We start from the raw sequence: 14,552 nt of genomic DNA, 5'->3' as shown, positions 1-14,552 counted from the left end.
CAAAGAGCATAGTCGAACCGCACAAGTTACAGGGTTGCTACGAACGTTCGCACGAGTTAGTGTTACAAGGAGATAGTAATACAGATTGACTACTACTCAACTATTACAGTATATAGCCTAGCTATATCGTAAAGGTTGAATGATATCAAGCTTCAGAAAGTAGTGTCAAAGCCAGTCCTAGCACTTGGTCTACTCTAGACTTATTACATCTAGCACAATAGATATGCAAATTCTAGTTTTCACGTGCGAAGTCGACCTTTGGGGTTATAAGAACCATCTCAACAAGATAGCCATCCGGATCTCTTACAAACGCTAATTCTGCACAAGCGTCCCACAGTAGCTTGTCTTGTCCTTTATCAATTGGTTTGCATCCCAGGAACGACGCAGCGACCTCTGAGGTTTCAGCTGCACTAGCTTCTTTGACAATGTTAACATTATACTTCTTAAACGACCCATAGCCGCATCCATGTCGGGAACAGTGATACATAGCTTGACCAATGACGAATTCAAACCATAGCTAGTCGCTGCCGTGGTGCCTTTCGCGCTCGGTAAGGATTGAAAATGAGCTCAAGCCTTTAGGGTGGGCGCAGTAGTAAGCGGGGTAATCGCGGGAAGGGGCGAGGCCCAAGCTCCAGCCCACGCGTGCCTGCTGTCTAGGTACTCACTCACCCACAACCTCTTCCTCGATGCTACTTGGACCTGCAATTCGAGCACTACGACCGCCCATGACGAGCGCATACTACCTTGCAAGACCGTTATCGTCTCGATCTCGCAGCGCCTCACCGAACATGGCCGAAACCCTTTCTCTCGACGAGATCCCCACCCTGACGTTGCTATACAAGCTCAAGAAGATCGAACCCCGCGACGACCATGCCACGTCCAGATACGAAGCATCCGATGCGCTGAACAACAAGATCAGCGTCATACGGCAAGACATCACAACCCTCGCCGTCGACGCCATCGTCAACGCCGCCAACACTTCATTGCTGGGCGGCGGAGGCGTTGATGGCGCCATCCATCGCGCAGCGGGGCGGGGCCTGCTGGATGAGTGCGAAACACTCGACGGTTGTGATACGGGAAGCGCCAAGATTACAGACGGCTACGAGTTGCCCAGCAAGAAAGTAATCCACGCTGTTGGTCCGATATACTGGAAAGAAGGCGCGACGCGCTCAGCAGAACTGTTATCAGGCTGCTACCGCACCAGTTTAGACTTGGCAGTTGCGAACGGGTGCAGGAGCATCGCCTTTTCGGCTTTGAGCACTGGCGTATACGGCTACCCGAGCGGTGAAGCCAGTCTCGTCGCGCTCGAGACAGTCCGCAAGTTTCTTGACGACGAGGCCAAGGCAGACAAGCTTGACCGTGTCATCTTTTGTAACTTCCTCCAAAAGGATGAGGACGCCTACTTCAAGAACATTCCGTAAGTCCCACATGCTGCTTAATTCATTCCATCTACTGACTTTCACTAAAGTAATTTCTTCCCACCCATTGCCTCTGACTCCAAGACGCAAGAGGAACAGTCTACCGAGCCGTCCGAGCTCGCATCGCAGCTTCCCGATGCCCCAACGGCCGAGCCACAAGATACCGACGATATCGAGCAGCCATCCCCCAAGAAGCAGAAGACGTCTGATACCGACGATGACTTTGTCGTCGTAGAGAAGGAGGATGTCAACGATGACAAGTCTGAGCTTTGAAGCTATCACTGGTGGATGATTTTATGGATAGGCACGGTCAAAATTTGAATATCACGTTTGACTTGCGTTGGCATGCATTGCAAAATGGGCATAAGAGGCGTTTGGTGGTCCGGCGCGAGAAGTTTATACCCTGGATACGACTGATGAATTACATCTAATGACTACAAGTGGAGATTAGCGCACGGTTTCCAATCAATTGTTGTATGTGTGTACTGCGTCGTGCATGCGCCGTTCAGGACCACGTCTCAGTAATCTCTCACTTTCTGCTCAGGCAATACGTCGCACCTTCCGCCTGGTCAGTATACTTATCTCTTGTCCAAGAGCGACCTTTTGCCCTACACCAACTTTTTGCCGAAGTATATTTCTTCGGAAAAGGGGATCGCAAGTATAAGAGGCTTCATTCATAAGTATATTGAAGAGTTCTCCACGGTTTGATCACTTATTGATGGTTCTTTGGTGCATTCAATCCTATACGGAAGAACTACTGACATACAACAATAGCTGGAACCACTTCCGCCTCGCTCTGAAATATAATCCACGATTTCCATTCCCCCGCGCCTTTTTCGCGTATTGCTCTTTCTCTTCTTACGGCCAATGCGTTTCTTGAGGATGGATATTGTTCTGATAAGGCGAATATGAGCGACGTGGGCCATGTGTCAAACCATGGAGCGGGCTAGCCAGACGTGGCATGTCAGTGACATCTTCGCTTTGACGTGCTATAGAGCGCATGTCACCGCTGGATGCTGTACGAGAAGTTTCGACTGATCCAGGCGGAGTATCGACAGCTGGGGCCTGTGAGTTGCGATGAAGACTAGCGTTCACTTCGACATCTGATGCGTTCTTTGCACGTAGCGCAGGGACGCGCCCGTGAAAACACTTGCGAACTAAGGTAACAAGAAATAAGACTGAAGCTAAGCCTAGGATTCCCCCCAGGACACTGGCAAAAGCTATCAAACCGGTCTTGCTCTCGCTGGGATTCTGGCGATGAGTATCTATCCAGTCGGATGTTGATGTGGGTGTCGGCGCGGATACCTGGCTATGCGCGAGAAACGTGGAAGGCATCGAGACTGGCTCCGTTGGCACAGGCACAATAGCAGAGTCGGACCATGCAGGTTGTGTCCACGCTGGCTCGCTCCACAGCGGTTCGCTCCATTCCAACTGGCGAGCCTGGAGATTATCAACGATAGCAGACGACAGACTCTGAGCGGCAACACTTGACGTTATCATTACTGTGACTTTTGTTGGTTCTGAGGTGGATCGAAATGCGCTCACCGGCGCTGCAGAGATGGCCGACGCACCCGAAAGAGCGATGATGAGAAGTCGTGAGAACATTGTTGAGTAGAATGCGCGCAGCGGCGATATTTGCGGGCAAACAACGAAATATGGTTGACAAGAACAGTTGGCTGCCGCAGATTGTGAATCCGTTTGTCTTTCTCTTCGCTTTCCTCCGTGACCGATCCTGATTGCTGCGTAACAATAGTCCAGGCGCTTGGAGTGATTGAGTGCTTGCTTTATATCTAGTATTTCAATGTTTGTTGACTTGTGATGATCTTATTGTAGGTACATGCAGTGTATTGTGAAAACATAGTCAAAGTTCGTCAAACAACGACTATGAAGGTTGTGATGACGAAGGTGCCGCACCATGTGAGCGCAATGTGTCTCGATCCGACAGAATACAGCATCATTCCAGCAATCCTGAATCACACGTTTCGAACGTACTTGACTGGTCCTGCATACACATGTCGACCACGAAGAGCATAGTAGAAGATTGCGAACAAGACGACTATACCATATCCCAAGACGGCCCAGTTCATGTCTGCTACCGTCGGTCGGGGTCCAACAGGGAAGAAGCAGAATATCCAAGCAAAGAAGAGAAAGAGTACAGCGATGATGTTGATCGGCAGACCTAGCCTTCCCAGATCGAACTTGGATGGCAAGAGCGGTTCGCCGCGTATACGTTTCAATGCGATACATGAGATCGAGATCATGTACGAGGTCAGCATTGAAGCGACACCGAGGGAGACGACCTGCATAAATGCGACAGTGGAGCCAAGGTTGATGAATGAGAGGATAACAACGAACACCAGCGTTATGTAGGCAGAATTAACTGGTACTTCCCGCTTAGGCGAGACCTGCAAAAGGTCAGTATGATATCCTCAACAAGAAATGACGGACACTGGAAGCCACAAACCTTGCTGAAAACTTGTCCAAACGGAATACCGTCATCGCGGGCGAAAGCGAACACCTGACGCGAGCTTGCAGCGACAACTGCAGCGCACGCGAAGATAGCGATAACCAACATCAAAACTGTAAGTGCAGTTGCGCCCCCTACCGACTTCGTTGTGTCCACGAATACCTGGATGAAGGGCGTTCCAAGCGGCGTAGTAAGGACGGAGATAGTGTCGGTCACACAGAAGCAGAAGGTGATGGCCATGACCCATCCAAGAAGCCCGTTTCCAAGCCAAGTCCACATCATGGCGCGAGGAATGACATGAGCAGCGTCACGTACTTCTTCTGCCATGTGAGCACCAGCTTCGACGCCGACGAATGTGCTAGTAGCACTTGTAAGGCCAAGAATGACTGCGAACGGGAGATTTCCCCACATCATGTTATCCTGGAAGACTGAGAAAACCTCGCTCGACGAGTGCGTCCGGTCGCTCATGACCCAAAGTGGTATGATGACAGCGAAGAACCCAACGACGTGTAGTATGACAACCCCACCCTCCACAAGTGGTAGATATTTAGAGAGAAATGTGTTGAAGATCAGGCATACAACCAGAATAGCCCAGATAAGTAGTGTGCCATGCCAAGCTTTTGGGTTGTATGACGGGCTGTTCAAGATGATGAGGCCTTGAATCTGCTTGCCAGCCAGATACGAGACGGTTGCTGCTGCTGTCTGCCAGCCTAGGACACCTAGCCAGCCTACCAGATAACTCAGAAATCTCTGGCAGCTGGGCGGCGCAAACTCGGATACCCAGTGGTATTGGCCGCCAGACGTGGGCGCCCTACAAAACGTGAGCGGGTATGCTTGCAAAGCCCTGGCCATACTCACATAGATGCCATTTCAGCGAGAGAGGCGACTACGAAACCAAATCCAACCATGACGATGAGATATCCCCAGATCAGGCCGGCAGTTCCACCGTTAGATAGCGCAAAGACAGATGTAGCCAGGATGGCCTCCCATGTCGATAGGAGAACTATGCAGAATCCCAAGATGGTAAAGGAACGGAAGTTTCGCCGTGTCTCTTGCGTCTTCCCCATACGTTGCATGTCCTGCACATCCGCTGTCGTCGCGTTCTTTTCTACCAAGTTGTAGTCCTTGCTTTGGCCATGGTATCCACCTCGGTCCTCCCTGGCATGAACCTCTGCAGAGTTGTGAGAAGCCATGATGTGGAAAGAGGGTCGACGCTACTCCGCACTGGAAACCTAGGATGGGAAGAAAGACAGAACGCCTCCATTGTCGGGGTAAGCCTCAACTTATCTTCAAAGGCTCATACACTTGTTATCTAGCCTATTACGCCCTGCATACAATATGGAATCTCAATGAACCCTGGGCGACGTGCCATAAGGAAAATATGATTGTGCGCGTTGACGCTGCAATAGAGTTACCCAGGTTAGATTCAGTGCATGTAATTGGTGGATGTTCGGGCGTACAGTAAGCAACAATACCTGCTGTCGCACAACGTAGATCGTACTGCCAAAGGCATGCAGACCAGGCAGGTCGTACCAACAGAGAGGTGATACCGTGTCTGAGGATGCAAGCAATTTGCCATCGAAGATGTGACTGGCCACCCTTGCACGTACCATGCGATGTTCAGGCCACTTCTGCACGTCGTACATGTTTGCAGGTCTAGATGCTTATTTCGAAAAGTCGTGAACAAAATAACTCGATAAGGCGCGATGTTCCGAAAGTGGACATGACCAGTAGCGAAGGCCGCTTGCAATACGTACAACAGCGTCGTTGAAGGTCCAGAGGGAGGATGAAATGATTAGAAAGTGCTGGAGAATAGGGTTCCTTGCTTGACTGGATCAGGCTAGTGCAAAGCACACCTGCTTGGCATTGTCGGCGTCTTCGGGGTCTTCGGTGTCTTCCATCGCGTCGCGCTCTCACCGCAATGTGGAAACCTCCTCACTCTACAACAGACTTGCAACAGATTGGATGCCTTCTTCCGAATCAAGAAATCATGCTCGCCCTGCCCCACTCGCATGCCTAGAGTGTCGTCGTACACATCTGAAATGCGATGGAGGCACTCCCATTTGTGCGCGATGCCAAACCCGTGGTTTTGCGTGTACTTACAAGCGCTCTGGACGAGGTCGCCGACGTGGCATAACGCGTCCAGATACTGAGGACCAGCCGACGTTGCAGCAGACTCTGCCTGCTTCTCCGAATTCCATTGCGCAAACTGCCGTCAACCGAGCGCCAACCTGCACGCCTTCTGTATCGCAATGGTTTCCACTCGACAATGCAACCGCTTCACCCGATCCGGCTTTACTACAACGCGGACCATCAGACAGTCCACCACGCCAGCGTATCTCATGGTCGGACGATGAGCAACTGGTGAATCTTTATTACCTCAACTTCCACCCAAGCCACCCAGTCCTGCTTCCCAGAAACATGTACTGGCAACAAGGATATCCTCGATACTTGAAAGCCATAGTCCAATTTATTGGTGGTCATTTCACCCATGCGGCATCGTTAAATGATTTGCGCGAGAGTGTCACGCGAGAGTTCGACCAAAGTAACGAAGACACAGTCGAAATGGTCCAAGCAGGTCTTCTCTATGCCATCAACTTGTTCGCGGAGAATTCTTCTGAACAGGGGCAGAGACTGCTCGACACCACGATCGAACGGGCCTTGCGGCTTGGCATGCATCAAAGAGACTTTGCTACAACGCATGCTGGTGATCTTACAGTGCTTGAAGAAAGCATGCGAAGGAGCTGGTATGAGTTGTATGTAATCGATGGCTGTATCGCCGCACTACAGCGAAAATCAACATTCAAAACCAACACGGTCAACGCTGACGTGCTACTGCCATGCGACGACTTCATCTACGAAGCCGGCATGTGCTTCATGCCAGCAACAATGGCAGACTTCCACGGCAATGTATTCGCAGAAGAAGAAAAGGTTTTCTCGTCCTTCTGCTATCGCATCGAAGCTGTGCGCCTTCTTGGGCGAGTCTTAACTATCACAGGAAAACACGGTGTGGATAGAGACCTCGTACAAGCTGTCGACAATGCACTTGCTGCTTTTCTCTACCACTTACCGCGATCCAAGAGCGAAGCGGAGATTTCGAACACGTTCGGTGATCTAGACGAGCTCATGCTCCAAGCGCACACTATCGTTCAATGGAGTACTATCTTGCTGCACTATCCTAGAGGAGATCTGATCTCTCCGGATCTATTGACGCACGACGTACTGGGTGCCAACTGTACAAAGCTTCTCTGCCCCTGCAATCGTCAGCATATACACTCCGTAAAGGCGATCGAAGCATCGAAGACCATATCCATGTTAGCCGCCCTACGCTCCACAACCCAGAAGCATACTCCGTTATTCGTCTACCCGTTGGCCCTTGCTGCTGTAGTGCAGCTTTCTATTGGCGCCATGCACGACAAAAGTACTAGACAATGCCTGGATCAACATTCTGATAGGGTCAAACTACTTCTAGGCGTACTAAAGTCCATGAGTCGACAATGGTCGGCTGCTGGGATTGTGCTACGTACGCTCAAAAGAGTTGCTTCGGCAGTGTTCCGTACCTCTTGTAGTGCATCCCCTAGCAGCACAGTAACACCTCCCGCCGCATCGATCGAGAACGTTGCTTTCCCCGACTTCGATTTACAGGATCTGTATGGGCTTGTAGGTCTCGACAACTCTACACTGGGTATATGAAAGGGTCTTCACGCTTCTGCGCAGCTATACAAACAAGGCTATACTGCTATGAAGACAATTTCATTGCTTCATTTGCGCAAATTCTGCCTAAAGACGAACTTGCATCCTTTTATACCAAGTGTACCGCCCATCTCCGGCCGAGTTGACCATCTCCGAGGTTCTTACGAGAGACTTTCTTCAGTCTACCACGTCGCGCCACTGACCCTGATTGGGAGATGCATCAAACGCTGGTCTCCCGATGTTGGCTGCGGAAGTCTTCCAGCACGAATGTTGATCTGCAGGGAAGGGTGCAATAACTTCGGTGCCGCCAGGCTTGCATCCCTTTCCTTCCGCAAAGTCAAGAAATCATCTTCCTCTACGTCATTGGCAAGATGTTTGTTCTTCTCTTTGTGGTCCCTCACGGTCATCCAAGGCACAGCCTCACATCGCTCTGGGCAAGCTGGATAGTCATGGCCGGTCCAAACCTTGACTTCGTCTGGCAGTTCCAGCAGCTTCCACGCTGAAGCATACAGACTTTTCGCACTACCACCTGGAAAGTCGCATCTTGCCGTGCCGATATCAGCATGGAATATGGAGTCGCCGCAAAATACATTGCCTACCATAGAATCAGTTATGCCTATCACGACAATCTTTCAGGTACACCTACCACCAATTCGATATCCAATATGATCTGGAGTATGTCCAGGAAGGTGCATGACCTTTACTTTCAACTGCCCAATCTCGAACACCTCATCGTCTTCGAACAGATGATCGAACGCGTTCTCGTACTCCACAGCCGCAATCCCATACCTAGCGGCAAATCGTGTCTGAACCTCTCGGATTCTCTTACCAATGCAGATTGGTGGTCTGAAGCCTTGCTGCGAGGACAGACGTTGTTGGAGGTAGGAAGCTGCCGTTAAATGATCGGCATGTGCATGAGTTTCCAATATCTTCTCGATGTGGTACCCATTCTCTGATATTGTTGCCAACAAACCATCGGCTGTTTGGGTACTGATAGTCTGGGTGTTCGCGTCGTAGTCGAGTACTGGATCGATGACAACGGCTCTGTCAGTAGACGGATCCGCCACCACGTACTGCCATGTGCCTGTCTTGTCTTCGAACGAGCTGTGTACTATGGGTTCTTTGGACATGGTAGTTTGGGTAGTGTACTGCGCTCGATTCACTGCTCTCATTCGTGCTTGTATGGTTGTAATGGTTGGATCGGCGACGGCAGCACTTGCTTGGCTGGTGTAGGTGCACAGCGTTGCCGAGCTAGCTGGTTTCCTTAGTCGTATTTCGTGTCTCGTATGAGCTCGTTGGTGTAGCAAGCGATGTTGCTGTCTTCCAGTCTGGCACTCGGAGACGTAGTAGGGCGGATTTGGCAGTTCCCGGACTGCTCGTGTGCTCGTAAATAATCGTAAGCTCCTCATCTCTTGAAACTATACGAATGACGCTGTCCACAAACCGAGCCTGGCTGGACATTCTCCCCCGATTCGCGTCGCCTTAAGAATACCATTCAGTTCGGAGAGCAAGTTATGGCGCCACCTCTTAAGACAGGGTTCGGCGTCTACCCCACAAAATGGAACGCCGAGGATATTCACAAGTCGCCGACGTTACAACTGTCTCCAGGATAATCTTTTACTTAGCTGTTATTGTACGTCGTCTCTCACATAATCGACTCGTTTCGTGGTTTCATTGTTAGCGACAAAAGAGATCGGACATAGGATCTGAGGCTTCGAGACCTAACATATTACCCTCGCTATCACTTGGCAGCCTATCACGTTCTAATATCTCTTCAAGATTCCTCAGCCTCATAAAAGTAGCAGGCCCTGCTTTGAGAATGCATTCGGTGGTCAAGCATGTCGCACTGTCTCCCGTCCGGGCTGCTCTCGCCGCGAGGCAGCCGTCAGTCGTTCGAAGCTTGGCTACTGTCACGTCAGCCACCACCACATCGAGAAACCACAGAGTTGTTGTCATCGGAAATGGCTCAGCTGGTGTCGCAGTCAGCCATCAACTTCTACGGAAAGGACATTTCCATCAAGATGATATCGCGGTCATCGATCCAGGAACATGGCATCATTACCAACCAGGCTGGACATTGGTGGGAGGCGGTTTGAACGATAAACAAAGCTTTAAAAGGCCAATGAAGGAACTTGTGGAGCCCCGGATCCGGTTGTATGACCACCATGTCGCGGCCATTCACCCAGAAGACAACTGCTTGTCCCTAGGAATCGGTGACAGGATTCATTATGATCAACTCGTCATCGCACCAGGCATCAAGGTCGATTACGATAGCATAAAAGGTCTTACCGAAGCTATGGACAACCCAGACAGTCTCGTGGCATCCATATACAGCTACGAACACTGCGACAAGGTCTTCCGGAATATACAGCGCTTAGAGAGGGGCTCAGCCATCTTCACTCAGCCTTCCGGTTTAGTGAAATGTGCGGGTGCGCCACAGAAGATCATGTGGCTCGCTTTGGATCACTGGAGACGAGCGGGTCTGTACAATAATGACTCGAAGAAGTCTGCGATCGAGACCATCTTCGCTACTGGACTTCCAACTATGTTCGGCGTACCGAAGTACAGCGCTAAGCTCAATGAACTGCGGGAAGAAAGAGGCGTCACAGGACTCTTTGAACATAATCTTATTGCCATCGATGGAAATATAGCGACGTTCGATCGACCAAAGGGCCAGCAACCGGTAAAGCAGCATTTCGACTTTCTTCATGTTGCGCCTAGGAATGTACCGCACTCGTTCATCGAAGAAAGTGGACTCGGTAACGAAGCAGGCTTCGTGGACGTTGACCAGTACTCGCTTCAGCACAAGACATTCAAGAATATATGGTCACTCGGTGATGCGGCGAGTCTGCCGACGTCGAAGACTGTAGCCGCAATCACATCTCAGGCGCCCATCCTTACGCAGAACCTCTTGCTCGGTCTGGAAGGCAAAGAACCGCAGTCCGAGTATGACGGCTATACATCATGTCCGCTCTTGACAGGCGACAAGAAGGTGCTTCTTGCGGAGTTCAAGTACGGCGGGGTGCCGAAGGAAACGTTCAAGAGTTGGTTTGGGATTGACCAAGGGGCTCCTCGACGTGCATTCTACCACTTGAAGAAAGACTTCTTCCCCTGGGTCTACGATAGATACCACGTGAAGGGACAATGGGGTGGACCGAAAGGCTGGATCAATTAGCTTGCGCAAATTTGCCTTGGATTAACCTGCTTATTGAGCCTTCTGGTGATCGGCCATCCCCCAAAAAAGCACCGAAACACCTTCATTAGGCGTTGACATGCTTTTTTTGATATCAAAAGTGGTGGCGTTAACTCTTGTTTGGGTGGTTCGCGGTTTAAGCACATCGCAAAAGCCCGACAGCTCGTTGGAAACATATACAAGGGCGGGAATGTCTGAGCCTCACTATGACAGATTGTGAAAATCATGCTACAGGTTCTATAATAAAGCGTGTAGTGTTTGATTGGCCACGTTGTTCAAAAGTCTCAGCGTGCATCATGTATACCAGGTTCACAGATGACTGTGGTAATAGGCGTAAAGGTCACCGACATTACGACAGCTGTGTCAACGGCAGCGTAAATAGGTACATCGAGAAAGAGCTCATCGCCCAGCTTTCGGAGAATTAAGGAAGGCATAAGTACGTCTCAGTTCTTGTCATGCTTGTCATGTTAAGCCTTATTGACGCTGGTGTGGGTGCGAAGGCGAATTTCGCAGTAGCTTTCCTGATATCAGTTCGCGTCGAAACACTGGCCACCTATCTTTTCTCCAGTGAATGGGGAACCTTAACGATAGTGTCGGTATATGATCCCTGGCATTGGATGTACACGTCGCGAAAGTCGCACCATTGGGGCAGACATGTACGCTAGATCCTGAAGTAGCGTAGCGCACATCATGACGTAGCTGCATGCTTCATAATGGGGGATCAGAAGTACAATAGGGCGCGCGACATTGATATATGTATACCTCGAGGGATCTCCTCCGCGTTATCGTAAACGACATGTTCTATCCCACTCCTGAAATGATGAAACGACCCTATTACTCAAAGTCATGACTACGAAATCCCTCGGATCTTTTGCCGGACTTTCATCGGTCATGCTTTTCTTATTTGGAAGGCCTCTTATCACGGCATGTCCGAGTCTTGGAGAACAGGAACGAGCGGCACATGGTGCTCAGCGCTTGTGTTCCCTTGCTTCTGTTCGGCAGGGTTCCGAGAGGGAGTTCTCTTGGCCGTTCAGTATCATAGAACCGCGACGAACTCGTCAAAACCTGAGCCACGGCTTTGGGCCGGATTGACGCACCAGCGATGAACTCGTCTGCGTGTTTGCATTCCTCTATCTTGTACCCACCTCGACATGCGCAGTGAGGATTCACCCAAGCTGAACAAGACTCTGTATCAGGACGTGGAGGTGCCGTTTCATCCGATCTTAGCTTGGCAGCCAAGGCGCGCCTCCGCCCCCATGGGACATCTCCACCTACCAAGTCCCTGAACAGATGCCCGGATGTTGGTACTAGGAGCTGCAGACGGATATCGTGCCGGGAATGTTGTCCTGGCACGCGACATGCCTATCAAGAAGGCGTCGAGTCGTTGCTATCGGTGGCTGCTCAGTGACGCGCGCCGCGAGTATGATCTAAGATCAAGAGTACGGGGGGATGCGACGACATCATTAGAAGGCTGAGTGCTACCCAGATTGTTGTGCTTCCACTGCTCCCAATTCTAGCTTTGTCTTCCTGTCCTCTCTATGCAGACTTCTATATCGATCTACTTCACTACCTCATCTCATTGAGTGCTTCAATATAGTTGCCCACGATGAACGCCATCCGCAAAGCTGTTCGGGCAATGTTCCCCCCACCTCGCGTCGCTCCTGATGGTCGCGCAGAGTGGCCTTCTCGAACACCATACGTACTGGCGTCCATGGGCGGAGCCATGGGATTCGGAAACCTGTTGCGTTTCCCCTCGCAAGTCTTCAACAACAATGGCATACAATGGTTCATTCCATACTTGATGGCCGTCTGCCTCCTTGCAATTCCAGTGCTTATCTTGGAAGTGGCCATCGGACAGGCCTACCGTAGTGGCTGTGTCATAGCTTACAACGGCCTTGATCGGCGCTTCACTGGTGTTGGTCTCGGCATGGTCTGTGTTGGCTACGCTGTGGCTATCTATTACATCCCCATCCTTTCCTGGGTGATGGTGTACTTTCGCAGCTCATTCCGGTCGGCAGACGACTTTCCTTGGAGAGAAAATCCACAGGATTACTTCGGGCACGTGGTGAACCAGGTTCCTGCCATCCCCGCAGTCTACAGCGATGACGGCAGCAAGGTCCTCCAATATGCTTCTTATCCCGGTGTTAACCTCGATGGAGAGCTCGTTGGCTGGGTTCTGTTTTCTTGGTTCATTGTCTGGATCTGCTTGTACAAAGGCATCGCTATCACAGCTCGCGTTGTCTACATTACCATCGTCTTACCCATCCTTATGACCGTCATCCTAGTCGGCCGTGGTGCTTCGCTACCCAACGCTGGCCGAGGAATCAAACTATACTTTGGCGAGTTCAACGGTGATCAGCTCGCTGCTGGCAAGATTTGGCAAGCTGCGACTAGTCAAGTCTTCTACTCTACAGGCGTCGGGTTTGGCTATTATACTGCCTACGCCTCCTACAATTCCAAGTTCTCCGATGCAGTCCAGGATGCTATGATGATTTGCAGTGCAAATGCCTTGTTCGAGTCCTTCGCTGCCTTTGCAGTTTTCGGTGTTGTTGGATACCTTGGTTTGCAGCCTGGTGTTGGCGACCCTGTCGGAACCTACACGCTTGGATTCTACACCCTTCCCAGCGCCATCCAGGAAATGCCCGGCGCCCCATTTTGGGCAGTCTTGTTCTTCTTGACTCTCTTCCTGCTCGGTATCAGTTCATCTTACGCGCTCCTCGATGCCATGATTACAACGATCTGCGACACTCACTGGGGAAGAAAATACAAGCACTCGACCGTCGCTACTATCATCACTGTCATCTCGGCGTTGACTTCGTTGTTCTACTCTACCGGGTTTGGCTACGAAGCCACCAACGCTGTTGACGCACAGATCAGTAACATCTCTCTGATCTTCGTTGTATGGGCTGAATGCGTCTGTGCTACTTCCTTCTATCGCTTTGTCGATGTAATTGGTCAAGTAGGCGCACCGTCATTTTGGCTTTACCAATGCTCGTACATCGGCGCTCAGATCATTGGTAATGCCGTTGCACATAGCGTCTCTGACAAACTCGGTGCTGGTGTAGGTTTCGGAGTTTACATTGTAGGCACAGTCATTGCTGTTGCTCTCGCAAAAGACCCTACTGTCCCAGCGCCACGCTTCTGGGGCCGTAACAAGCTTTTGAACCGTATCTGGTGGTTCGCCCTTTACTCTGTAAGTAAACTGCTTCACCTCGAACGCACATATCCGCTGATACAATGCAGGGTAACCAACTTGCGCGCGACCTCAACTACGTTGTATGCGTCGGCAAGCAATGGCGACTACCCGTCTTCTGGGCTCCTATCCTGCGATACTTTGCCGCTCCCGTCTTGTCCATTGTCTTTTGCTTCGCATATCCCACTTTCTACGCCACACGTGGCGACCCCTTACAAATCTTCGCTTTCATGGTCGCCCATTTCATCGTCCTGGTTGTCCTCGTTGGCTTCATCATACCGAAGAGCTTAAATGTCTTCGTGCCTCCAGAGCGACGCGATGAGGGAAATAGGCAGTACGCTCCGATGACCGTGCTCGGAAAAGACGACACAAACATTGTCGGTGGTGTTGCGCCGGGGCAGGAATACGAAGCTGGTTTGCCGCCGTCTTACGACACTGACAAGGTGGCAGACAAGAAGTGAGTATCGTCAGAGTGGCATCTGAACGTGTTAGATGTGCTTTATTAGTGGAGTGACCCAAGGCAACACCGCCTACTCGTCTAGCCTAGCAACAGATGTCTGTGTACTTGATTACAAGATCTTTCCATTG

At 50.8% G+C, this 14,552-nt stretch overlaps 6 protein-coding genes across 6 annotated transcripts; 4 read left to right on the top strand and 2 right to left on the bottom strand.

Annotated features, from left to right (window-relative positions):
* Positions 1-788: 788 nt before the first annotated feature.
* Positions 789-1,691, top strand: AA0111_g12254 (hypothetical protein; the record flags this gene model as incomplete). Its single annotated transcript, XM_028646212.1, has 2 exons — positions 789-1,417; positions 1,469-1,691. 2 exons carry the CDS (start codon positions 789-791, stop codon positions 1,689-1,691), a joined length of 852 nt encoding a protein of 283 aa, XP_028500167.1.
* Positions 1,692-3,391: 1,700 nt separating this feature from the next.
* Positions 3,392-5,078, bottom strand: AA0111_g12253 (hypothetical protein; the record flags this gene model as incomplete). The annotated part of the gene is made up of 3 exons (XM_028646211.1): positions 3,392-3,823; positions 3,883-4,696; positions 4,744-5,078. The coding sequence occupies 3 exons, from the start codon at positions 5,076-5,078 to the stop codon at positions 3,392-3,394; spliced, it is 1,581 nt and encodes a 526-aa protein (XP_028500165.1).
* A 1,228-nt stretch (positions 5,079-6,306) lies between these two features.
* On the top strand, positions 6,307-7,578 carry AA0111_g12252 (hypothetical protein; the record flags this gene model as incomplete). Its single annotated transcript, XM_028646210.1, has 1 exon — positions 6,307-7,578. The coding sequence occupies one exon, from the start codon at positions 6,307-6,309 to the stop codon at positions 7,576-7,578; it is 1,272 nt and encodes a 423-aa protein (XP_028500166.1).
* Positions 7,579-7,760: 182 nt separating this feature from the next.
* AA0111_g12251 (hypothetical protein) lies at positions 7,761-8,708 on the bottom strand (the record flags this gene model as incomplete). Its single annotated transcript, XM_028646209.1, has 2 exons — positions 7,761-8,173; positions 8,225-8,708. The coding sequence occupies 2 exons, from the start codon at positions 8,706-8,708 to the stop codon at positions 7,761-7,763; spliced, it is 897 nt and encodes a 298-aa protein (XP_028500163.1).
* A 992-nt stretch (positions 8,709-9,700) lies between these two features.
* AA0111_g12250 (hypothetical protein) lies at positions 9,701-10,753 on the top strand (the record flags this gene model as incomplete). Its single annotated transcript, XM_028646208.1, has 1 exon — positions 9,701-10,753. One exon carries the CDS (start codon positions 9,701-9,703, stop codon positions 10,751-10,753), a length of 1,053 nt encoding a protein of 350 aa, XP_028500164.1.
* Positions 10,754-12,377: 1,624 nt separating this feature from the next.
* Positions 12,378-14,425, top strand: AA0111_g12249 (hypothetical protein; the record flags this gene model as incomplete). Its single annotated transcript, XM_028646206.1, has 2 exons — positions 12,378-13,964; positions 14,015-14,425. The coding sequence occupies 2 exons, from the start codon at positions 12,378-12,380 to the stop codon at positions 14,423-14,425; spliced, it is 1,998 nt and encodes a 665-aa protein (XP_028500177.1).
* Between the last annotated feature and the right edge of the window lie 127 nt (positions 14,426-14,552).

Source organism: Alternaria arborescens (genome assembly GCF_004154835.1).
Source record: "Alternaria arborescens strain FERA 675 chromosome Unknown contig_71, whole genome shotgun sequence".
Classification (NCBI taxonomy): Eukaryota; Fungi; Ascomycota; class Dothideomycetes; order Pleosporales; family Pleosporaceae; genus Alternaria; species Alternaria arborescens.
The sequence above is the reverse complement of the archived record's forward strand: the minus strand, read 5'-3'. Positions and strand labels throughout refer to the sequence as shown.